The sequence below is a fragment of the Taudactylus pleione genome, unplaced genomic scaffold, assembly GCF_031769625.1.
Source record: "Taudactylus pleione unplaced genomic scaffold, aTauple2 ptg000946l, whole genome shotgun sequence".
NCBI classification, from domain to species: Eukaryota; Metazoa; Chordata; class Amphibia; order Anura; family Myobatrachidae; genus Taudactylus; species Taudactylus pleione.
The window spans coordinates 3,728,777-3,755,028 of NW_028285347.1; the positions used below are offsets into that span (position 1 = coordinate 3,728,777).

At 48.5% G+C, this 26,252-nt stretch overlaps 1 protein-coding gene across 1 annotated transcript in view; it reads right to left on the reverse strand.

Moving 5' to 3' along the window:
• LOC148473282 (uncharacterized) overlaps positions 1-26,252 on the reverse strand; it is a 57,613-nt gene that overhangs the window by 8,130 nt on the left and 23,231 nt on the right. Inside the window, exons 10-16 of the mRNA XM_088459909.1 lie at positions 17,740-17,850; positions 11,413-11,658; positions 7,339-7,566; positions 5,391-5,514; positions 5,108-5,181; positions 4,228-4,321; positions 3,817-3,929 (exon numbers count right to left, since the gene is read on the reverse strand). Of these exons, the coding sequence (XP_088316035.1) occupies positions 3,817-3,929; positions 4,228-4,321; positions 5,108-5,181; positions 5,391-5,514; positions 7,339-7,566; positions 11,413-11,658; positions 17,740-17,850 (990 nt within the window). The remainder of the gene's footprint in view (positions 1-3,816; positions 3,930-4,227; positions 4,322-5,107; positions 5,182-5,390; positions 5,515-7,338; positions 7,567-11,412; positions 11,659-17,739; positions 17,851-26,252) is intronic.

Here is a 26,252-nt window from a genome sequence, read left to right on the forward strand (position 1 = left end):
TCCACCAGGAGCTGAAAAACTACTGGATTGAGAGACCACACCCCTGCATGCACGTGGTGACGGCTGAGGAAATCCACCTACCAATTGAGAATCCCCGGGATGAACACTGCGGAGATGGCGTTCAGCCCATGTGAGAATGCGGGACTCTTCTGCCATTGCCGACAGACTTCGAGTGCCTCCTTGGTGATTGAGGTAGGCCACTGAAGTGGCGTTGTCGGACTGTACTTGTACAGGCTCGCCCTGAAGAATATCCGGAGCCAGAGTGAGGGCTTTGTAAATGGCTCAGAGTTCCAGTACGTTGATTGGTAAGACCGACTTGGCTGGAGTCCAGCACCCCTGGAAGGAGTGCTGGCCGGTCACTGCGCCCCACCTGCGGAGTCAATTAAAATGAGAATAAGGCAGAGACTCCAAAGCCTGTTTTCAGTCCGAATCTGCTTTTCATGAGCGAAGCCAAATAATACAGCGGGCTACCACGGAAGTAGCAGATGCCTTGGAAGCTAGGAGGCAAGTATCCAAAGCCGCCTCCCATAAATAGGAGGCTGCATCTCTAATGTGAGATATGTATGACAGCTGTTCCCTGGAAGCATCAGATGGAAATGTATCTTCTAGGACCTCTGCCTAGCTCTTCTAGGACCTCTGCCTAACTCTTCTAGGACCTCTGCCTAACTCTCAATGGTTTTTGCCACCCAGGCCGTAGCCCTGGCAGGACAAGTAATAGCTCCTGTAAGAGAGTATATAGACTTCAGGCAAGCTTCCATCCTTCTATCCGTAGTCTCCTTTAAGGAGGTTGCAGTGTGGATAGGTAAGGTAGCATTCATAACTAAGCGTGTCAAGTGGGAAACTACGGCTGGGGGAACTTCCCATTTAGTGCAATCAGTAGCTGGAAGAGGGTAACAGGAAATCAAGCGCTTAGGCAGCTGAAATATTTTACTAGGTATATTCCATGCTTCACACATAAGATCAGATAGCTGGTCCGAGTGAGGAAAATCTTACAAGTGCTGGTATATACAATTTAGAGGGGGGCACCTCCTCTCCCAAGGAGAAGTCAGAGTGAAAAAGTTCTCTCACCTCTGGGGAGGTGTCTTCTGCCTCCACAGATAACTCAGAATCTGATAGCTGGGTGGTCTTGGTAGATAACACAGCATACTTAGTAGGTTTACTAGATAAGGGTCTCTCCTTTTGCAGCATTTGTTGAAAGGCTGTAGAGGTAGCTGCAAGACTCTGCACTGAGGTAAAAAGTACATCTACCCATTAGGGAGGCAAAGGATTTGCAGGGAGTACCTGCTGTCGCCATCCCATAGGGGGAGCTACCACCGGGACTTCTAGGTGGTCCACAATTTTTCCTGTGAAAAGGAAGCCCAGGGGGGTCCATAGGAGAGGATGCCGGGGCTGAGGGGCCAGGTGCCGTATAACAAGATGCACATAGACCATCTTGAATGAGATCCTCTGAAGCGATGCCTGCTAAACAGGACTTTCAAGACACCAGGGTGGGGGCAGCAGGCTGCTTGTTATTCTTGCCTTTGCCAGACATAGCTGCAAGGATAATTGTAGCATCCAATCTGGAACAGTGCACTGAGCAACCCAGATATATGTACAATATGGCAGAATGTAGTGCGCAACACAGATATACAGTATGTGATAGCCCTCACAAATATAGGTAGATGTGAGGTACAATAAAACCCCTATACCTCAGTATCCCAGGGTTATAATGAAAGGTATAAGAAAAACACACAGACAGCAGCGCTAGCACAAGTCACATACAATGCAGAGAATACAATATAACTGCAGTGGGCACTAAATTCAACTACAAAGACCGCAGTGGCTGGTAAGAAATAGTGATGTATAGCCTGGCCTTTGGGAGAGGTATACAGGGAGACCGGACCCAGCGTTCCTGGAGACCTGAATGCAGAAAATGGCTGCCGTGAGTCTCAGAGTGGACAGAGGATGAGGGAGGAGCAACTCAGGAGCGGCAAGACCACAGTGGAATGGCACCCTGAGCTGGGGGAGGGGCCGCAGGGAGAGCACCTTCTCCCCTATGCTGACATCAACCACCGGGGCCCTGGACTTAATCTGTGCCCTGCGCCAGTATAGTAATGCCCTGGTAGTCTAGTGGAGTCCAGGACGAACAGGTGTCCACATCAGCGCCTCCAGTCTGTCTCTTGAGACCGGAGGCAAGACTGCGCATAGACACGGGTCCCCACAAGCGGGGATCTGCCTTACCTGACCCCGTGAGTCCCGGCTGCAGTCTGGGGTCAGAGGAGCCCTGCTAGCTAGGTCCCCCCCCTGAGCCCTGCCGAGAGCACCTAGCCAAGGGCTGGTGTCGCGGCGCCGCGAAGGGGTGATAGAGCAGCAGTGCAGACGTCCAGAGGGATGTCTAGCGCTGCTGCACTTAGTAAAAATTAAATTAAAATCATAAAAATAAAGCTGGGGCAGCCCCACTGTTCTAACGGTGGTCCAGCTCCTATCGAACACCAACGAAACTGAGTTGCCCACAGACTGTGGGCGGGGTATAGGGGGAAGGACCGGAGCATCCTGGGATTGAAAAGCTTTGCTGTTGGTGTCCGGTCCTCCAAGTCCCACCTACACCCCATTGTCTCCCTGTGGAGCCCTATGGACCCTGAAGAAGAATTATGTAAAGTGGAAACAGATGTCTTATGTAATTAGTCTTGAGTAATGACTCTATATATTAGGACTTCCCAACAGTCATTCTTCATGCTAACATGTCCGTTACCATTTTCTCTCCGCTATTCAAAGTTACAGTACACGATTTGTAACGTCAAAAAAAGTAACGTGACAGAGGGACCCAATTGCCATGGCTAAAGAGACATGAAGGACTATAGAGCGGACAGTCTGCAGCCTGCTGTTAATAGGAGGAGGCGGCCACATGCGACATCTTGCCACTTACATGTGCCGACAGTATAGACTGCAGTAAATAGGCAAGACTCTGCACTGATGGGCGTCACATGAAATACTGTGCAACAATTAGAGACAGCAGTATGAGCCAGGGCTGCTCCACAAGTGAGCACCTGGGATCTGACCTGTGCAAAGATATGGAGGAAATCAAAATACTTTGGTCAAAGCTTGAGCCCCAACCCTCTCGTGTCTGAGAACTCGTAAAATGGACTCTGACTGGCAGCGGAAGGGGTTAAGCTTGCTCAGGAGGAATCATTCTGTTTTGTGTAGGAGTTCCCAAGTGACTGCAGGAGGAAACCCATTGTATACAAGGGACCTCGTTAACATTTTAGAAGGAACACTAAAACCTTTAAAAACACTCCTTAGCCAGGCATTTCCCTGTTGTGCAAAGGCTTTAATGGGAAAATACTGTTACCACGTCTTCAATGTTTTCTAAGTAGGGTTTCTGAATGAGGCACAAAAGAAGAAGACAGCAAAGGGGTAACTATATTATGACAGGAGAAAAGTAATCATTCCGGGTTTTCATGGAAGACCCAATTACAATAGGAAAAGTTCATGGATACACTAAAAAGCACTCAGTAGCGTCTGTCACTGGACCATTGGTAATATCCGGCTCCTGATATAAGGAGAGCAGAGAACGCGGTCAGTATACAGAAAAGAATAATGGGGGCTCCTGTAGTTCTCTCACTGCAGTAACAAACACAATATAATTTCATTTGTTGTTGTTTTTGCTGGGATCGCAACTCACCTCTCTCAAGGTTACAGCACTACAACACACCAAACACTCTGCCCAGCACCCTGGAAATTATCCACAGCAAGTGAGCCATCTCATGGTGGTGGTGAATCCAGCATCTGGCAAGACAGACACTGGATCTTTCTCTGGAACCCTGACATTGTGCTTACCACATCATCTTCCGATTCATCATCATCCTCCTCCTCCTCCTCCTCATCTTCCTCTTTACAATCACTGGAATAAAAAACCCTAGGGTGTTTTTTTGGCTCGTTTCTGGATCCATCTGCACAAAACAAAACAGCGACTTTAACAATAAGCTCAGAGTTGGTAAAATGGCATGAAAAGGACATGCGTTAGCCTGCATTAAACATGTGCTGTAGTAAATGGCTAAGTTAATGGCTTTAAGTACGACACGGACCAAAAATATCAGGTGAAAGGGATATAGGTAGAGCTTCTATAGGAGGGTGCAACTCAGCAAGGAAGTGGGCAAGTTCCGGTCCCACAGACAACTTTTGTATCAGCCACAACTTCAAAAAGCGCATCAGAATCACAAATGATACAGCCGCTAAAACAAGACTTACCAGTGTCATTAGCAATAGGGATTTCCTCCTCCTCTTCCTTAAACTGCTGGCCACCTTCCACGATGTCAACTACTACAATGTTCAGGTTTGCACCCTTCATGACACACAAAACAATAAGAAGTAAATATGGGATTACAAATTGCCAAATAAATAGTAATCTGTGGTTTATTGAAATACAGAGAAGCTGCTCTTAACCAATTAGTTAATATTTGTTTCCAATAACTGCTCAGAAATTTAGTTTTTGTATGAATTAATTAGGACGAGAACATCCTGTCAAACTTATCCAACACAATTTTATTTACAGAAATAAATAAATAATTTTCGATTCCTAATAGGGAAACATCGTGGAAGGCCGAGTCACTGGCAGGTATCTATGTATACACTGGGAGCAGAGTAGCTCCTATGTCTCTATGTCCCGAACCCTCTGCACCCTCGGGTCCTACCACAGTGTATGCCGATCACTGCTGGTCGCAGTGGTAGAGCACCGCCGACCGGCGGCTGCAGAGAGGAGCAGCCGTCGGCCTACCCGACCACTGTGACCAGGAGTGATCGGCGCACACTGGGGGGAGGACCCGAGGGTGCGGAGGGTCCGGGAGTCCCTCTGAGATTGGCGGCTGCTGGGAGATTATATTCCGTCAGCCGCTTTCTGACTGGTTGCCTCAGATGCGACCATGTCAGGGAAAGCCCAGGCTGGCATGATTGCATTGGATACGAAAACGCCAGGAAAGTGGTTAAGCCAGCCCACAAGCGTCGCCAAGGACGCCCGATCGCAGATTCTCACCAGTTCATACAACCACCTCATGGGGCTTGAACACTCTCAAGTTTGGACTAAGATGTAACTGCCCATTCCAGAACAGTGAGAGTTAAAAATGCCATTTACCTGATAACCACCATCCTCCTCTGCACGATCAGAACTGGATGAATTCTCCTGTGTATTTATCTTACTGGATTCACCTAGAAGAAACACATAGCGACTGAATACCTTGTTTTTGTAGGCTTTTATAACATATGACTATATTAGTAATCCGGACAGGCGTCTGCATGAACTCTCTCCTCATCGCCCACACTGCCCTGACCACCTCTTATTCCTGAATATCACCTCAGGAGTGACACACCCACGGTCTGTATAGAGGTGTTTGACAAAAGTCAAAGTCTCCACTTACCCAGTGATGTGAGGGGCCGGGGAGTCTCCATCATGGCTTCCGTGCATGGATCCTTGTATCCTTCTAAATTCTTCCACCCCTCTGAGGAACAATACACAGTGACATCCTGACACTCTATAGGATCCTAACACACACAAAGAGACAGTCATGGGTGATAAATAAATAGCCTCAGTGCAAAAGGAACATCTTAATGTTTTATTTTGATGGCCTGCCACTGCTACATGAACATAAATAGCTTCCTTTAAAACAATGCATAAGAAAATATTCATCGGGATTTGTCACCCTGTAGGGCATGCATTTCCAGGGGCATAGTTTAGGCTCTTAGGTTACACTGAAAATACCAGTTTAATTCTTCTTGGTCTGCGTTAACCTCTTATATCTTTTTGCTTCTTCTTGTTGTTTCTTTCGCTTGATAGTTTAAACTTTTGCTATTTAATTGTAACTAGCTGGGATACACTGCGGTGCCCGGGTTGAAGACTGGACCCTGAACTACACCTGCAGCCTTTGTTTACATTGTCCTTGACAATAAACCCCATTCCATTGATCCTGAAAAGGACCTCACTGTTTGATAACATGCATGCAAACAGTGGCGTAACTACCGTGGCTACAAGAGGTTCAGCTGCTATGGTGCCCGAGCTGCCTCTGTGGCCCGCCGCTACCCCTGCACCCAGTCACGCAAACAAGGTGAGCCGGTCCAGTCAGGGTTGCCGAGGGGGGCCCAGGTGTCAGCGATGTTGATTTGGTGCTGGCCCGCCTGCTGATTACAGCTGGTGGACCGGCAGGCAGACATGGAGAGACAGCGTCGCCAGTAGCGAGGCAATCAGACCTCTGATGTTTATTTTTCTGGAATTAATTTTCTATGAGTCTATTTTTGTTATTTTGCTGTATTATCTAGACACCTAAGGCTCAATCCAATTGTCCGCACTGATTTTGTGGATGAGAGTCATCGCGGGACTCCGAGCAATATTGTGCAAATTCGAGCTCGGAGCAGGATGTGAGGGCTTCGAGTTCAGGTGCCGTTACTGACGTTATAACGCCGTGGCAACGACAACTCGCACCCATCACAGACAATTGGATTTTCCCCATTGTATGTTTATATTCTGTTTGTCATATTTTCTTATTGTGGTGCAATGTATACTCATTTTTGTATTATTGGCTTTCTGTTACGATTATGTTATTTCCAGTTTACAAGAAAAAAACAAACAAACACTGATTGAAACAAAAAAAATAAATTGAAGTATTACTAGGGAGTAAAACGTCACAAAACACTAAAATGTAGTACTTTTTAAACATTGAAAGATACAATTGGGTGACTTGGAATACATTTCTAGACATTTAACACAGTAAAGAGTATTTGTTGACCATCTGCAGTTATAAAAGTGGTACGTGATGTAAATCCTGATCTAGATCTCTAGAGGTTAAACATTTTTTTATATCCATTGACCATTTGTAAAACTACTAGAATATGCTGAATGTGTATTCCTCAGAGACTGGCCGTCTGCGGTTTGCTGAGCCTTCACCTGTGCCTTCCTGCTATGTTGTTTTTTGTTTGATATAGCTTGTAACGCTTGTATCTCTTTCATTGACTGTATTCATTTGAGTAATGTTCGGCTCTTTGGAAGGATAGGGGGCTACCCAGTGCTGCCCCCTGCAGTTTATCAGGTTGTCTAGATTGGCTATGAGAAAATTGAGTGACAAATCCTTTTTTTTTTGCGAGATTTGCATCATTGCATTAAGTGTAAATTACACACAATGCTATAGCAACAATGATTTAACTAAAGATAAACTATACAAATGACAATTTCTTTTATTATAAATCTAGTTAAAAGCCCGTCAAAATGACGAAAAAAAAAATAACAGTAAGATGTTGGACCGTTTTTTTATTTTTGGTAACAGTTAAATGCCGCGCATCTGGCATGGCATCTTGTAGGCGTTGACGTGATGTTACCTTTGTTCTGTTTGTTCTTCGATTGTTTTCTCTGTGACGGGCAATTTGCTGTGGACTCATATTTGCATGACGATGGCGATCACGTTCACGTTGTCTTTGATCATCAGTCATAGTTTGTCGTCGGGCTTTATCCCGCTCCGCTCTTCGTCTTTTTGCTGCTAATTGCTGTGCGGCTTCTTCCATAGCAGACATTTTCCTTTTAGGTGGCATCGCAGTTACACGTTGTTGCTTCAATGAATTAGTATATTCCAATTAATTTAACAGGAAGTGCAAATAAAACGAATGGATAGAAAATCCAGTCAATTCTGAACAGCAAAGGTCGTTATAAATGGTAACTGCCACACCAAAAACCTACATAAACCAAACCCAAAAAGACCAAGAAATTAGGAAAATGTAGTCAGTGGGAATAGTCAAGAAAGTTATAATGTTTTCCCCCAAAAAACAGTTTAATATAAAAGAATTTTAAGAAACAGCAAAATATAGAATTGCTAAGAACAAACGCCAAACAGTAAATTACTTATGCTTTGTTTTCTTGTAACCACTTGCAGCATGCAAAATAGTCATTTGCAAATATGGTGGCGTCATCTAGTGGCCGCCGATGCATAAAATTCATCCCCTCGTAGAGGTGAGGAGCAGCGTTATATATTTAATTAGCATGTGTAACCAGAACATTTTTATGGCATAAAAGTGGAAACACTGTAAAAATCAGAGCCGTAACGTGTTCCCGGCGACTGGTGCAGGCCACACCCCCTACGTGTGATGTAATGCGGAGGGGTGGGGCCACAAACGCAGGGAATTACAGCAATGCCAGGAGCATCCTCAGGATGATCTGGGTGGCAGTAAGGGCAGCGTTGTGCATGCCTGAAGCGTCCTGAGGACGCTCCAAGCGGCACTGCGGCAGACATTCTGGCTGCAGGGTGCCTGGAAAGGCATCCTGCTAGCCAGATGCAGGTGCCGTGGGTGAGCGACGGTGCCGCCCAAACAGCTCTGCGCTCTGTGCAGCCGAACTGCTCGCACACCCCTAGTTACGGCTCTGGTAATAATCAACGGGTATGCCAACTGAGGCCTACATAAAACACAGTGGCAAGAGGTGTGCTCAGACCCGCTACACTGGTGATAAGAGATGCCATTTCGGGGCAATTTAACAAGAAACTCTTACTGCGACAGTTACTATGATAAGATGCTGTGCTAGCGAAGAGTTTCAGTATAAAAAGAGCGATAGCCATCACTGTACTTCTGGTAATTACACTCTAGCAAGTGCTGCCATTAGTCCATGCATGCATATCGATAGTTAGCCAAGGGAGGAAATGGAGGTGGGTCCAGCTTACCAGGTATAATAAATAGCAGTTTTACTTACACTCCCCACAGTCCTGCAAAATCGGCCTCTCTCGCAGGACCGACTGCTTCATAAATAGGCCCTTAATAGAGGATTTGAATTGCTTTGAATGGTGCAGATCAGACTTTTCTGAAATCTCGGGTGAAGAATATTTCAAAAAGCAGCATATTTACTAATTGGTATTTTTGTACTGTACATAGGTGGCAGCATAATCCTCAGTACTGTACAACCGGTACAGCCCTTTAAATGTTTTTATTTTCATCTTGTTAACAAACACTCGCATGGTAGTGTCTAGATGCCCTTCACGGAGAGGACACGGACGTCATCAGCTACTGTCCAACGTCATTCCCTACCATCCACGTGGACATAGAGGGGGAATATAATCTTGCGGTTAGCGAAGCGAGCCACCAAGCCCAAAACGCGGCAAACGAAGCGAGCCCGCGAGGGGACAAGTTTCTTCTTTAGGTGGACTTTATGGGCATGGAATCGCACTTCCGCCCTCACTGCACGTCACTTCCAGGTCCTTAGCATGAGTTGGAAATAAGCTCTACCATCCCATATGCATGAAAAATGCCTTGCTGTAATAAACAGCCCCCTGCATGGTCAGTAATAATGTAGGGTCATGCATGACTGCAATGCAATGCATGATGAGAATGGAAACCCACTGCAACAGTAATTGTGTACAGGAGCACAGAAACTCCCTGTACAGGATCAGCTTATGTCATTTTATTTACATTATTACTGGATCCTCCCCCTACCTTTATATAGTACACAGTTATCTGTATTACACCACTAGGAAAGTAAAAGGAACACTATGGGAGCCATTAAACAGGGAAGCAGGATGATTTTGGAGATCCCAAATAATCACACACCCCACACCTCTTTAATGTCATATACACTGTATGACCATCAACACTGTCTCCCCAGTTTCCCTGCTCTTCTCATTCCCCGGCCTAGTGCTGCTACAGCCACCATAGCTCACCCTGTGCTGCCTCTGGCGAGGTATCTATAGGTGACCACACGGGAAAATACCCGGATGCTCCCCATCACGGTGTCACGGCGACGGCAGCAGCCCCATTGTGACGTCATAGGGCTCTCCCGAACATGCGCACTCGGGGCCGCTTAGTAGAGACTACATTTACCATGAGCCTCCACACTCACCTCCTCTACTCCGAGTCTTCCGGGCCAGTAGTAGTGTAGTATCAGCTGTGTTAATGGCTCTGTACAGGTAATTATACATCTCTCGGTCAACCTGCTGCACTGCAACCCCAAGCACGATGTGCTCTCAGAACATGGCCATTGCTATGTAGTCAATATGAAATAATCCTTATATCAGTATCAATTCACTTGTCAGGCACTGAGAATAATACATACTGAGCCAGTGTGAGTATTGCATCTTATACAGGGGCATATTCAATTAGCCGCGATAAGTCGTTTTCGGCGAAAAAGTTTCGCCGATGACGTCATTTCGCCAGACGAAAACTTATCCCCGTATTCAATTCCAAAAGTTTTTTTCACCGACGCGGAAAGTCAATGCATTGGTATAGGCGAAAAAGATTCGCCTATGAAACCAGGCGGAAAAAAGTGCAGAATTGCGGTTTTGGGGTACAAAGGTGGGGAAACCACCCTGCAACCTTGGGACAGGTCCTCAAAGGTTACCTGTGTCAAAAAAATACTAAAAAAAATTTGAAAAACACCCCAAAAAATTACATTGAAAAAGGGGGCAAAAAAACACAAAGTTGGGGTACAAACTTAAAAACTAGTGAAATAAGCTTTTGGAGGTTCTGCAAGTATGGGGGAGGTGTTTTTTTGATTGCATGTGCTTGCTGAAGGTGCATTTTTTAAAACATAACTTTTGCGATTTTTGTAACCATGCTTGCACCCATTTTCATGCACCCTAGATTTGCTGGGACTAGTTATTTTCTCCCAAAAAATCTGCCAAATGCTATTCTTCACCACTTGTGCAAAGACGCTAATTAGCAGCTATTTAGAGCATTTAAGGATCCCAAATAGCTTCAGTAGGGCTATTCGGGGGCATCTACATTGATCCCCAATGTTAGTGCATCTATTGGGGGTGTCAGGCTGATTTCCACAAATCTGAAAGCACTTTTCGCCTGTTTGCATTTTGCCGGGTCCGGATATCGCGTCCTTTGGAACTGAATAGGGCGAAAAGCGGGGCAGCGCACGAAAAATTTCCGCCTCCAAAACATGCAAAGTCGGTGAAAAGTACGGCAGGCGAAACCTTTCCGACTTTTCGCGTCTAATTGAATATGCGCCATAGAGAGAAATAGAAATTGTGTAATGCAAATATCAAAGGTGATGGTCATCGAATAGTGGTGACGTTACCGCCAATGCGGCATGCCTTGTGATGGTATGTAGACATTGCAATTAAATCAGTCGATCGTTTACTCATCAACGCAACCAGTACATCCTTACAGCTTAGTGGGTGTGACTGGGAGTTCACACATAGAATAAGTGTGCAGTGGGCATGTAGATAGAATTGCATCTTGTTTTGAAGTATGCAGAAGTCCATCTGCCTTTAGACAGGATGAGGTTGGTGCAAAGTAAACCCATACTGATAATGAGAATGCTACTTTCTCACACAGATGTGAATAGGCTCTGGCGGGGGCATGTTCTAGATCGGCATAAAGTAGGATGTAGCTCTCCAGCCTAGTTATCCTGATGCCCTCGGAGGACTTCCTTTATCCTCTACCTACTGTCTGAACTACCTCTAATACCTGATTGTTTCTGACCTCCTGGGCTTCGTGTCTCTGGCTGCGGCAGTGTTTGTTTCCGAACTCCGGGCTGTGTGTGACGCCGCCGCACCGTCTTGGATCCAGTGTTCTTCCCTGCCAGGCTGCTGCCTTCGGTCTCCTGCGCTCTCCTCTTCCCGCTGTGTATGGTGGTGGTCCTTGCGCTGTGTGGTTGGAACTCTGCAGATGTCCTTTGAGGTCTCTGGATGCTGCCGATTCCTCCAATCGGTCCTAATGTGTGGGAGACACTGAGTCACCATTTTGGATCTGGCTCCCTGCAATTCCCGCTGGTCCCCTGCGGTCACTCTCCCTCCTGTGTGATGCAGTGGTTCTAGTGACTCCTGTTTGGCCCCTTCGAGGTGTCTCCTGAACTTATCTGCTTCTGCTGTGTCTGTCGATGTCTGGGCTCTGGTGAATATATATCGCCGCGGTGCTATCCTGATCTATATTGTGCACTCCATTGATTTCAGCCTGTCATTGTGTGTTATATCAGGGGTGCACATTACCCCCCTCATTACCCTGCAGTTCTCCCCACCTGTGAGTAACATTGTTTGACATTTCCCTGCTGGATTATTAATCTATTCATTGAATGTGGATTTCTTGTGATGCCTGTCTTGATGGGTAAATATCATTACTCCTCTGCAGTTGGCAGGCTAGACAGTTTTACACACTTGCCTTTTAATTCTGTTCAGTCAAGAGGGGATATTCGTGGTGCGTTTTCGCAGAATCCCTCAGATGCTTGATTATTTCTTATCTACGCAACCCCTACCATCACAATACAGCAGGTGTTTGACGCTGTGGGCAAATATGAGCAACAAATTTCAGATAACCTGGTGGAGGTGCGGGATAACCTCTTTCACATCGTCATGAGTGGTGGAACGGTCGGGAGAAGCTGTGACCTGTATATCAAAGCTGGCAGATGGGCGTTCCCCATAGAGACCCAACTTTTGGATCTCAAACCCTGTAACTCTGCTGTGCAACGTAACTTATCCGACAGAGAGGGGGGAATTGTACTGTAGCAACAAGCCGTTTGCTAGATTACCGGAAATGTCTGTGGGTTCGCACCCAACAGTTTTTTTTTTTTTTAAATGGTTGGCTATATTATATGGGCAGAAGTCCTTGTCCCAGCTTACTCCAGTTAACCATCGTCTCCATCATTTCCTATCTCCATACACCATGTTTATCCTGGCACTGATGTGTTTGGTGACTGGCGGTGTTGCTCATCCTTCTGACACCTCTCGAGCAGTAGCTATTTGGCTGGAGCATTTTGCCCTTGGATGGACTCATCCTCCTGATTGACTTCGGTCCTATTGGGTTTAGGTGTAGTTGTGTTGGTTTCTGAGACCCTAGCTATTTACTGTTTTCTCTATGTTGCCCATTTCATTTGAGCAAAGTGTATTTTTATACTTTACAGTATGTATAAATTATCCTGCTTTATAATACCACTATTATATCTATATTACTGCTATTTTTATTTAGATATTTGTATGGTGTTATGGGTTTTTACTGCTGTATGCTGGGTTATTCCATGGTGTTCACCTAGTCCACTAGCCTATCGCTTTTTTCAAAATCCTGGATCTTATTTTGTTTTTTTATTTGTTCTGATTTTCAGTGAATTATTCTTTAGATTGGGTGGCCCATTATTCTATAGTCATTGTGATGAATGAATTCTCCAGTCTACATTATCCTGATTAGTGTTTGACCTGTAGTTTTGTGGGGTATCTGGCCCCTCTGTGTTTCGTTCCTACAGTAATATTTTGTGACTTCCAGGATTTATTTTGTTGTTGACTATGGGGGTCATTCAGACCCACTCGCAAGCGGCAGTACGCTCGCAAGTGGGTCGATGGTCCCCACTGCGCACGACGGAGGGAGCTCCGTCGTGCGCATGCGCGAGACCCGGTGAGCGAAGGACTTTCCATCGCTCCGGGTCTCGCACCAAAGGTGACGTGCTGTCGATGTTGATTGATAGCACGCCCCCTTTGGTGGGCGTTCCGGGGGCGTGCCTGCCAGACGGAGGCATTCCCATGGGAACGCCAACCATCTGAAGCCGGCCCCACTGGGAGTGATTTTGGCTCTGATAGAGCCAAAATCACTCCTGGCCTTGCGGCAGGGAAACCCGACCGCAGGGTTTCCCTTGCAATTCCGATGGTCAAGACCATCTTTTTGCACGCTCGTATATGCTGTGGGTGGTGACCCACAGCTATACGAGCGTCCAGGAGGACGCTCCATATTAATGGAGGAGGGCCCTGATTCAGAGCGAGCGCTCTGGTCAGAGCGTCCGGCTCTGAATCAGGGCCTATAGCCGGTCAGTAGGTATAGTTTTTGTTTTGAAGTCTATCTGTTGATTATTTTGATCCTGGGCTGGAAGCTCCCTGACCCTAAGGCACTTTGGTATAGTTTCCCCTCATTTTTCGGGGTGGGGTTAGTTGGGGGGAGGGGGTCTAGTTCAGGGATCCAGATATGCCATAAGTTGGGGGTATGGTCATGTAGGGTGGGGGGAATTGGGGGGTGGGTGTTATTAAAGATGCTGTCCATGTTGTAAAGATATTGGCTAATGCAGCGGAACCCTGGGGTGCCCTGGGACACTTGCAGGGGGTGCCTCAGGTTGGTGGTCCAGCACCAAATCAAATTCTTTATGGTCAATTTAATGTAAATATGTGCACAAACAGAAGCACAAACCAGTCCACCACTATTTAACCAAACCTAAGGATCACAGGTCAGCACAATTTACTTCACTTTACTAAATTTCTCCAAAACTTTTGGCTTAGGGGTGCCGTGAAAACAATGCTGATGCACTAGGGTGCCGTGATTCAAAAAAGTTTGGGAACCACTGGGCTAATGTGTGTTTTAATTATTTTTGTGTCATTCTTATTGGTCTGGTACTTGATTACTCTATAAATGTTTATTAGAGGTGAGTTTGTGCTGCCTGGTTTAGTATGGAGTATGAAGACATTTTCTATTTAGATTAGTTCTATTGTTTCCACTCCTTGCTCATTTCTTTGGTTTCCGGTTCATGCAGGTACACCCAGCATTCATCCAATGTGAAAATTCATGTCGAGTTTGCTTGTGAAATGGGGTCAGCATGCGGGGAACCCATTGTGATGACACTTTATATATGTCCAGTTGCTCATGCATAATCTTCCACACACTTCCATAACTAAAAGCAACTTCTTTGTAGAAATGTGAAGGCTCAGATCGTTTCAGATGTCCCTGCCAAGTTCAGATTTTTACCCATCAAATTTCGGGTCTCAGAAAGAGGCAAAAAATTAATTTTTCATGGACAAACATCTTTCACGGACAAATCTCCGTGAAAGATGACATTTGACCCGCGCTTCGTCTAGCCCCAGCTTTTTTCTTTTTTAAAACTAGTAATTTTTTTCAAAAACATCCCCAATATGGTCATTTTTTTAATTATCACATTATGTAATTAAAGATGCTTAAACTTGATTTTAACATTTTTTTGTTAAAAAAATAATGAATCAGGTTTAAATAGCTCTTATTTACATAATTTGCTTTAAAAAATATTAGCCAGTTGTGGTTAATGTGGTTTCTGCAGTATATTCACACTTTTTAATTGACATTTGCATTCGTTCCATGTCAGGAGAACATAACTTTTGTACATAATATAGTACTTTAATGAAGTACCATATAATGTATAGCAGAGGGTGGAGTCACAATGACACGTATGTGCCTAAACATGTGCTGACATGAATAAAAGGAGAGTTATGGTTAAAAACTTACCTTGGTTAACTCTCTTTCTTCGAAGTCGTTTGGGTCCACAGGGAGACATTGGGGTGTAAGTGGGACCTGGAGGAACGGACACCAACAGCATACCTTTTCAATCCCAGGATGCTCCGGTCCTTCCCCCTATACCCCGCCCACAGCCTGAGGTCAACTCAGTTTTGTTAACAAGCCCAAGGCAGGAGCAGGATAGGGGAGAAGGAAGACTGGTATACTGAGGAATCACACTCTCACACAGAGAAGGAAACTAGTGACCAGGAGAAGAAAACCCATAGAAGCCCGGAGCGTCATGGCGGGTGCCCAGTGGACCCTATGGACTTCGAAGAAAGTTAACCAAGGTAAGTTTTACCATAACTCTCCTTTTCTTCTTCATGGTCCATAGGGCTCCACAGGGAGACATTGGGGATGTCCCAAAGCAGTTGTTCAAGAGCTGATAGAACCCTACGTCCGAAGGAAGCGTCCTGAGAGGCAAATGTATCAAAGGCATACAACCTAAGAAAGGTGTGGACAGAAGACCAGGTGGCCACCTTGCATAGCTGTTCAGCTGAGGCGCTACCCCGGGCTGCCCACGAGGGACACACAGAGCGAGTAGAATGAACAGAGTCTGTAGTCAGCACAGGAAGGCCCATCTGCATGTAAGCCTTTGAGATAGTCATGCAAATCCATCTGGCCAGAGTCTGTTTTTTATATGGATTCCATAAGAAGGGATGACCAGCTAAGATGAAGAGGGAGTCTGATATCCGAATGGAAGCAGTACGGTCCACGTAGATCTTTAGAGCACAGACCACATTCAATGAGGCCTCACCTGCCGAGAGGTCTGGTGAATTAAAGGCCGTAACCACAATTTCCTCATTCAGGTGGAAGCGAGAAACCACCTTGGGAAGGAAGCCTGGACGAGTACGAAGAACAGCCCTGTCCTATTTAAATATCAAAAAGGGGGAGCGACATGAAAGCGCCCTACAGGCAGATGCTATAGCCAGAAGAAACAATCTTTGCAGTGAGCCATTTGACATACACTGATTCCAGGGGTTCGAATGGAGGTTCCTGAAGTGCTTAGAGCACCACTGACAAATCCCATGGAGCCACAGGAGGGACAAAGGGAGGTTGTATTCGTAGAACACCCTGCATGAAGGTGTGAACAACCGGTATAGGAGTAATATTGCGCTAAAACCAGATAGACAAAGCAGAGACCTGCACTTTCAGGAGGTGCTAGGTGGAGGCCTAGATCCAATCCAGCTTGAATGCTAGAATTCTGGAGACCTTAAAAACCTGAGGGTCATAGTTTCTTGGAGCACACAATTGGAAATATGTATGCATATTCGGTGGTAAATCCTGGCTGAGGCTGGTTTACGTGCTTTTAGCATGGTCTGGACCACAGAGCTGGAAAAACCCTTAACCATTAGGAGGGATGTCTCAAGAGCCAAGCCATTAAAGACAGATGTGCTGGGTCCAGATGTAGACATGGACCCTGAGACAACAGGTCTACTCGTAGAGGGAACCGGAGAGGAACGTCTATGGAGAGCCGTTGAAGACCGGAGTACCCATGACATCTGGGCCAGGCCGGAGCTATTAACATGACTGTGCCTCCCTCCTGTGTGAACTTTCAAAGCACTCGAGGAAGCAGGGATATTGGCGGGAAAAGATATGCTAAATGGAAGTTCCATTTCACCAACAATGCATCTATGAAGGCCGTGTCGGGGTCCTTTGTTCTGGCTCCATAAATTGGAAGTTTGTTGTTGTGTCTGGAGGCCATGAGATCTACCTCCGGAAAACCCCCATTTGTCCACTAGAAGCTGAAAGACTTCCGGATGTAGAGACCATTCTCCTGCATGCACATCGTGACAGCTGAGGAAATCCGTCACCCAATTGAGAATCCCCGGGATGAACACTGTGGAGATGGCTGGGAGATTGTGTTCGGCCCAGGTGAGAATGCAGGACACTTGTCATTGCTGACTGACTTCGAATGTCCCCTTGATGATTGAGGTAGGCCACCGCCGTGGCGTTGTCGGACTGTACTTGTACTTGCCTGTTTTTCAGAATATTGTTTTGCCAATGTTGATTGGCAAAATTGCCTCGACTGGGGGCCATCGGTCCTTGAAAAAGTGCTGGCCGGTTACTGCGCCCCATCCTCTGAGGCTTGCGTCCATGGTGAGCCCAGTCCGGGATCCAAAAGGGACGACCGTGGTTCAAATGGGAAGTCTTTAGCCACCAGGCTAGGGACAGACGAACCTCTGAGAGGAGGCTCGTCATCTGGGATCTAAGCAAATGGGGTAGCCTGTTTTACTTGGAGAGGATCAGGTGTTGTAGGGGCCTGGAGTGAAACTGGGAAAACTCCACCATGTCGAAGGTGGACACCACTGATCCCAAGGTCTGCATTGCAGAGTGAATTGACACAGCGATTGTGAAGCAGACTGTGTAGTCTGTGATGTAGTGTTGAAATCTTGTCCAGTTAGGAAGATTCTCTGAACTCGAGAGTCAAGGGATCAAAAATGTACCATTCTTTGAGGGTGTCAGGGAAGACTTTTTCCAGTTGACCAGCCAACCGTGCAGTTGTAGAAAGGCAATGGTTACCTGCAGATGGCGTTGAGTCTCTGGGTAGCTTGTCAACAGCAAGACATCGTCCAAGTACAAGAGCAGTTTGATCCCTTGATGACGAAGAGAGGCCGCCATAATTGCCATTATCTTGTTAAAGATCGGAGGGGCCGTTGAGAGGCCAAACGGCAGAGCCTAGAATTGGTAATGTTGTTGCAGTGTAGCAAACTGAAGATATTGTTGATAAGGCAGTTAAGGTACATTTAGGTAAACGTCCTGAATGTCTCTAGGGATACCATAAAATCTCCAGGCTCCATAGCTAGGATAATAGAACGGGGGGTTTCCATACGAAACCTGGGCACCCTGATAAATTTGTTCAGACTTAAGGTTGAGGATAGGGCAATGAGACCCATTGGGTAGAATAATAGCCCTTGCCCTGTTGTGAGAAGGGGACCCGAATTATTACTCCTGAATTCAGTAAGGACTAAATGGCTTTTTAGAGCAACAGGGCCTTGGTTGAGTTGGGGGGGGGTTCACCTCTGGAAGGAGAGTACGTATTCGTTGGAGACCACTTCTCTTACCTAGGCATCTGATGTAGTTTGATGCCAAACTTGGGCAAATTGAAGAAGTCGTCCTCCCACCCTGGGAGCCCCCAGGGAGAGGCCCGCCCAGTCAGGCTGCAAGCTTGTCCTCAGACTTGGCAGGTGGGCATCTAGTAGCCCAGGCTTGTTTGACCCTAGGCTTAGAGGCTTTGGCTGATGTATGTTGCCATGGAAAGGACTGACCCTTGGCTTTCCCTGAGGGCGAAAGGATGTTGTCTGACACTTTATATGCAGATGGCAGTATGCCATCTTGTTAGTCGCAAAAAGCAGTCTCAATTTTATTTCTGGACCAAATAGTATGTCTCCTACATAAGGCAGGAACTCTAGAGCCCGTTTTGATTCTGAATCTGCTTCCCAGGAATGTAGCCACTACCGAAGTGGCAGAGATTCTGGAGGCCAAGAGAGCCGTATCCATAGCTGCTTCATTAAGTAGGAGGCTGCATCTATAATGTGAGATATGTAGGACAGCTGTTCCCTCAAAGCATCAGGGAGAAGTGTCTCTTCTAGGGCCTCTGCCCATCTCTCAATAGCTTTTGCCACCCAGGCCGTAGCCCTTTCAGGACGAGTAATAGCTCCTGGAAGAGAGTATATAGATTTAGGACTAGCTTCTATACATCTATCTGTAGTCTCCTTCTAGAAAGTCGCAGTAGGTAAAGTGGCTTTTTTAACCAGACGTGTTACATGAGAATCCACCGTTGGGGGAACTTCCCATTTAGTACAATCAGTAGCTGTAAGTGGGTAAAAGGAACTGAAACGTTTTGGTATTTGAAACATTTTACCGGGCATATTCCAAAGCTTCACTCATGTGATCAGATAGCTGGTCAGAGTGAGGAAACTGTGGTAAAAACAAGAGATATGGTAAGAACTTACCTTTGTTATCTCTGTTTCTACGAAGTCCATAGGGTCCACAGGGTTGACCTTGGGGTATAGCTGGATCTGGATCCATGGGCACCACGCAGTTAAAGCTTTAGCTGCTCCCAGGATGCACTTGGGTCCGTCCTCCTCTATACCCCGCCCCCGGCCACAGCACCTCAGTTGGTAAGCAGCCAAGGCCGGAGGAGGAGACTAAACAGAGAGAAGGAAGACTGGAACACACAAGAAACCATACTCACAGAAATGGGAGACGGAAAACCGGTGACCAGCCACACAGCCCATTTGAAGCCAGGTGCGTCAGGGCGGGCGCCCTGTGGACCCTATGGACTTCGTAGAAACAGAGATAACAAAGGTAAGTTCTTACCATATCTCTTGTTTTCTACTTCAGGGTCCATAGGGGGTCCACAGGGTTGACCTTGGGGATGTCCCAAAGCAGTACAACTAAGGGCGGGGACGCTCCTGTGCTGAAAGGAGTACCCGGCGCCCAAAGGATGCATCCTGAGAGGCAAAGGTGTCAAACGCATAGAACCTCAAAAACGTTTGAATTGAAGACCAAGTGGCCGCCTTACACAGCTGAACAGCAGAAGCGCCACGTCTAGCAGCCCAAGAGGGACCCACAGAACGAGTGGAATGAGCCTTAACAGAGGCTGGCACAGGTAAGCCCTCCTGTGCATAAGCCTCACAAATAACGGAACGAAGCCAACGGGCTAACGTTTGTTTGTTGGCAGGCCAACCCCTCTTGTGAAAACCAAAGAGGATAAACAAGGAATCAGACTTCCTAACCGAAGCCGTCCGGTCTACATAAATTCTAAGCGCCCGGACCACATCTAAGGAAGTCTCACCAGCTGAAAGATCAGGGGACTGAAAAGCTGGCACAACAAGTTCCTGATTAATATGGAACTTCGAGACCACTTTGGGCAAAAACTCAGGACGAGTGCGGAGCACCGCTCTGTCCTGGTGAAAAATCAGGAAAGGAGGGCGACAGGAAAGCGCCCCCAATTCAGACACCCTCCTGGCCGAAGCAATTGCCAGGAGAAAAACCGTCTTAAATGTCAGCCACTTGAGCTCCACCGCCTCAAGAGGCTCAAACGGAGGACCCTGCAGGACCCGTAGCACCACCGCCAAGTCCCAAGGAGCCACAGGAGGCACAAAGGGAGGCTGGATCCTGAGAACACCTTGGAAAAAGGTGTGAACGTCTGGTAGTATTGCAATCCGCCGTTGAAACCACACGGACAAGGCGGACACATGAACCTTCAGAGATGCAAGGCGTAAGCCGAGATCCAATCCTGACTGAAGAAATTCCAAGATCCTAGAAACTCGGAACACCTGAGGATCATAATGTCTGGACTCACACCACTGAAAGTAAGTGTGCCACACTCTGTGATAAATCCGTGCTGAAGCTGGCTTGCGTGCCCTGAGCATGGTACCAATAACCGAACTGGAGAAGCCCCGAGACCTCAAGACGGCTGTCTCAAAAGCCACGCCGTCAAAGACAGCCGACCCAGATCCGGGTAAAGGCAGGGGCCCCTGAGACAACAGGTCCCGACGCTGAGGAAGAAGGTACGGAGCGTCGATGGAGAGGCTCCTGAGATCGGAGTACCAAGGACGTCTGGGCCACGCCGGAGCTACCAGCACGAGCATGCCGCCGTCCTGCTTGAATTTCCGCAGAACCCGAGGAAGCAGGGATATCGGAGGAAACAGATATGCCAGGTGAAACGTCCATTTCACCGACAGCGCGTCCACCAGACTTGCACCTGCGTCTCTTGTCCTTGACCCGTAAACGGGCAACTTGTGATTGTGACGGGAGGCCATCAAGTCCAGCTCCGGCAGTCCCCACCTGTCCACGAGTAGCTGAAACACCTCTGGGTGAAGCGACCATTCCCCGGGATGCACGTCGTGACGGCTGAGGAAGTCCGCCTCCCAATTGAGGACTCCGGGGATGAAGACCGCCGAGATCGCTGGAATGAGACCCTCCGCCCAAGTCAGGATACGAGACACCTCCGACATCGCTGCCTGACTGCGAGTTCCGCCTTGGTGATTGATATACGCCACCGTGGTGGCGTTGTCGGACTGCACCTGTACCGCCCTTCCGTGAAGAGCGGGGCCGGACGACTGCAGGGCCCTGTATACTGCCCGCAGTTCCAGGATGTTGATGGGGAGAAGTGCTTCTTCCGCTGACCAACGACCCTGAAGCGACAAAGAGCCGGTCACTGCCCCCCAACCCCGGAGACTGGCATCCGTCGTGAGCAGGACCCAGTCCGGGATCCAAAATGGGCGCCCCTCGACCAGATGAGCTGTCTGAAGCCACCAAGCCAAAGATAGCCGAACGTCCGGAGACAACACCAGCACCTGAGAGCGGATCCGGTGAGGTAACCCGTTCCATTCTGATAGAATCAGCCCCTGCAGGGGCCGGGAATGGAACTGGGCAAATTCCACCATGTCGAATGTCGACACCATGGACCCCAGAACTCTCATAGCCGAATGGACCGACAGGCGGCAACGGCTCAGGCAACTGCGTATCCGCAGCTGTAGGGAGGCGACCTTCTCCGGAGTCAGGAAGATCCTTTGCTGACGCGAATCCAGCAGGGCTCCCAAATGAACCATCCGCTGTGATGGAATCAGGGAGGACTTTTTCCATTTATCAACCACCCGTGTGCTTGCAGGCAAGCGATCGTCAGGTGGAGATGTTGAAGCAGTACCTCCGGGGAGCTCGCCAGCAACAGGAGGTCGTCCAGGTACGGCAGCAGCCGTACATTCTGGTTCCGAAGATGTGCGGCCATGACCGCCATAATCTTCGTGAACACCTTCGGTGCCGTGGAGAGACCAAAGGGTAGCGCCCGGAACTGATAGTGGTGTTGAAGGATAGCGAACCTCAGATACCGCTGATGTGAAGATGCTATCGGAACATGGAGGTAGGCGTCCTGGATGTCCAGGGACACCATGTAATCCCCCGGTTCCATCGCCAGAATGATGGAACGTAACGTTTCCATCCTGAACTTGGGAACCCTGAGGAATTTGTTCAGAGACTTCAAGTTGAGGATAGGGCGATGAGAACCATTGGGTTTCTGCACCAGAAACAGAGACGAATAATACCCCGTCCCTCGTTGTGATAGAGGAACGGGAACAATGACCCCTGCTTTCAGCAAGGACTCTATAGCTTCCTGAACCTGTAACGCCTTGGTCTTGTCCTGAGAAGGACTTGTGCAGAAAAACTGGTGGGGTGGTCTGTGCCGAAAAGACAGGGCGTACCCCTGGGAGACCACTTCTCGAACCCAGGCATCCGTGGTGGTATTGTGCCAGCACTGGGCAAATAGAAGAAGTCGGCCTCCCACTCTGAGGTCCCCCAGAGGGAGGCCCGTCCCATCAGGCCGCAGGTTTATCTTCCTGCTTGGAAGAAGGGCGCCGAGCACTCCAGGCTTGCTTCTTGGGTTTAGAGGCCGTCTTACTCGCAGACTGTCTCGGGAAGGACTGACCTTTCGCCTTACCCTGAACCCGAAAGGAACGAAAAGCCGAACTCCAAACCTTAGCAGGCAGTGCCGCCGAAGGGAGGAAGGCCGACTTGGATTTAGCCAGGGTGTCCACTATTTTGTCCAAGTCCGGACCAAATAGTAATTCCCCATTGAAAGGTAAGGCCTCCAGACCTTTCTTTGAATCAGAGTCCGCTCTCCAGGACCGCAACCATAAGGATCGGCGGGCAGACACCGCTGCAGCCGATACCAGCGAGGTCAGCAGACTAGCATCTAAAGAAGCTTCTCCAATGTAAGAAGCAGCGTCCCTCATTTGTCCCAACAATGCCCGCTGGACATCCGGAGCGTCGTCCGGGAAGGTATCTTCCAATGCATTGGCCCACCCCTCAATGGCCTTGGCCACCCAGGAGATGGCCATGGACGGTCGGGCCACCGCCCCGGAGAGGGAGTAAATAGACTTTAAGCAAGTCTCAACTTTCCTGTCCGTGGGATCCTTCAGCGAGGATATCGACGGTAATGGTAAGGTGGCGCCCCGAGTTAAACGGGTGACATGGGAATCCACCGCCGGTGGAGTTTCCCATTTTTTACAATGTGCCTCAGGGAAGGGGTAATTAGAAGCCAACCGCTTCTGAGGAAGGAATCTCTTACTGGGCGCCTGCCAAGCTACCGCCATATGATCCGTCAACTGATCCGACAGGGGAAACACCGCAGAAGCCACCTTAGTTTTTTTGAAACTAGGAAACTTCGACTTAGGAACCGATGCCTCATCCTCTATAAGAAGAATAGCTCGCACCGCCCTAACTAGTGCTCGCACATTAATGGACGACTTGGTATCCATTTCCTGGACCGAGGCGTCCGAGTCAGTGTCATCAGGGACCTCCCCATCATCTGAGGAACCCTCTGAGTCCGATACCTGAGCAGCCCGTGTCATGAGTGGGCGTTTTGAAATCCTAGAAGGCATGTCAGTCTGCAACATTGACTGAAAAGCTGAGGAAGCGGCCGCCAAATTTTGCACGGAGTTGGAGAGCACATCCACCCAGGGTGGAGGGGTCACCATAGGGGCCTGAAAAGGTACCACAGGCTGCTGCGGCACAGGGGAAGCCTGACCCCGCATAGGGACCCACCGACTGAGACCCAGGAGGACTCCGCAATAACTGCGGGACACCCGGGGAATGGGGGATGGTCGGCTGGGACAACGACCTAGTAGGGAGAGCAGTCGGGACCGATAGACGGTCCGCAATAGACAACAGCACTTGAGAAAATATCGCCCACGGTGGTTCCTGCGCCAGAGAAGGTCTGGATGGGCCAGGAGCCACCTGGCATCGACTACACAGGCCATCCTGTGACAAATCCTCCCTATCTACTCCTGCAGAACAGCGTCCGCAGGAGGCCAACACCGGAGCCACTGAGCGCTCAACCTCCTCGTCTGACATGACAGAATATATTATATATCTGGCACCAGGGTAGAAGTAAAACGCACTCACCGGTGTGCTGAACAACAGCCCACAATATGGCACTGAGTAGCACACAACTGTATGTGACGGACCTCACAAATACGTGATCTATATAAGTGAGGTCAGTAGAAACGCCCCTCCCCCACACACCTGTAGGGCTTGTAGGAGAAGTAAAGGGATAGGTATAAGCTGACAGTAAGTAGAAAAAAGACACAAACAGGCAGCACTAGCAAAAGTCACATACCATGCAGGAAGATATACTCACTGCACCTTTCCACTACAATCAACCTGCCCAGATTCAGTGTCTGGGAGGGCTATAGTGCTGTGTACGCTGTCCTTAATCAGGGGAGAGGTACACAGGGGGACCGGTCCGCGTGCTCCCTGAAGATCTGCGCTGCCACTGTGAGAAAATGGCCGCTGGAGACCTCAGGGGAGGAGTGGCCGAGTAGCTGCAGCTCAGCGACGCCAGACTCCGTGCTGAAAGGCGCGCTGAGCTGAGGGGAGGAGCCGCTGACAGGGAAGGCTTCCTCCCCTGGCTAGCATATTAACCCCAGGGCTTGCCGGCATCCCGCTTGCCATATATCCCTGGTGGTCTAGTGGTCCCACGGGTTATTCCTCCTCAGAGGGGGAGCCCGCCGCCGCCGCTAGCGGCCCCCGGTCTGTCCCCTAGGACCGGGGGCAAAGGACTGCATCTGCAGGCAAAACCCGCGAGCCGCCGCTAATCGGCGACTCGCGGCTTACCTTGTCCCCGGCGACTCCGGCAGCAGTCCAGGGAGGGACCCAGAGTCCGGCTAGTACGGACTCTGGCCTCCCGCCGCGATCCCCAGTGCAGTACTGGCGTCGCGGCGCCAGCGGGGAAGGAGAGCGGCAGCGTGGGCGTCTGCATAGACAGCCCGTCGCTGCCACACTAGAGCCTCTGTATTAAAATAAAAATCTAACAGGCTCTTTTTTTTTTTTTAAATAAAAATAGAAAGCTTTTGGGGGCTGCTCCTGCAGCCCCCCTGCGCAGGTGACCCGACTCCGGCCGGGCACCAACTCAAACTGAGGTGCTGTGGCCGGGGGCGGGGTATAGAGGAGGACGGACCCAAGTGCATCCTGGGAGCAGCTAAAGCTTTAACTGCGTGGTGCCCATGGATCCAGATCCAGCTATACCCCAAGGTCAACCCTGTGGACCCCCTATGGACCCTGAAGTAGAAACAACCTTTTGTTGCTTAAAAAGTGCATGATTTTCTTAGGAGCAGGTTCTTTTTGTAGAATACTTTTAATAGCTCTCACAAGAGCAGGTATATTTAGTTTAGAGCAGGGGTGGGGAACCTTTTATCTGCCGAGGGCCATTTGGAGATGAGAGATTAATATAAAATCATAATTCGTGGGCCCGGTGGAGGCCACATCCCCTCCATGTGACATTACACAGGGGCAGGGCCACAATCGCCAGTGATTACAACAATGCCCGGAGCATCCTCAGGATGCTTCATGGAGCTGTAAGGGCAGGAGTGTGACCACCTGAAGCGTTCTATGAACGCTCCAGACGGCACTGCTGCATAGATTCTGGCTGCAAGGTGTCATTCTAGACACCCTGTTGAGGCTACCAGAAAAAAGCTCAGGGGGCCATACCAAATGATTCCACAGGCCTTATACGGCCCCCGGGCCTGAAGTTCCCCTTCCCTGGTTTAGAGGGTGGCTCCTCTTCTCCTGAGACGGAGTCAGAGTGAGAGGCAGTGTCTTCTGCCATCCCAGATGATATCTCAGAATCAGATAACGGTGTGAATTGGGAAAATATAGTGTGTATAGTAGGTAAAGTTTTCTCTTTTTGCAATATTTGCCGAAAACCCATCGAGATATTAGCCAAACTCTATACTGAGGTAGACAGTATGTCTTATCCATAGGAGAGGCAAAGGATTTGCAGGGGGTACTTGCTGTGGCCATGCCATAGGGGGAGCTACCACGGGGACTGCTACTTGGTCCGCAAGTTTTGCCAGCATTTGCGAAAAGGCAGCCCAAGGTGGGTCCTCAGGGAGAGTGTGGCTGTGTAACAATTAATGCAGAGACCATCCTGAATGAGGTCCCTCTGTGGCTAAGCCCGCAGAGCAGGACTTACAAGACACCAGAGTAGGAGGAGCAGCTCCAGGCTGCTTGTTATTCTTTCCTCTGCCAGC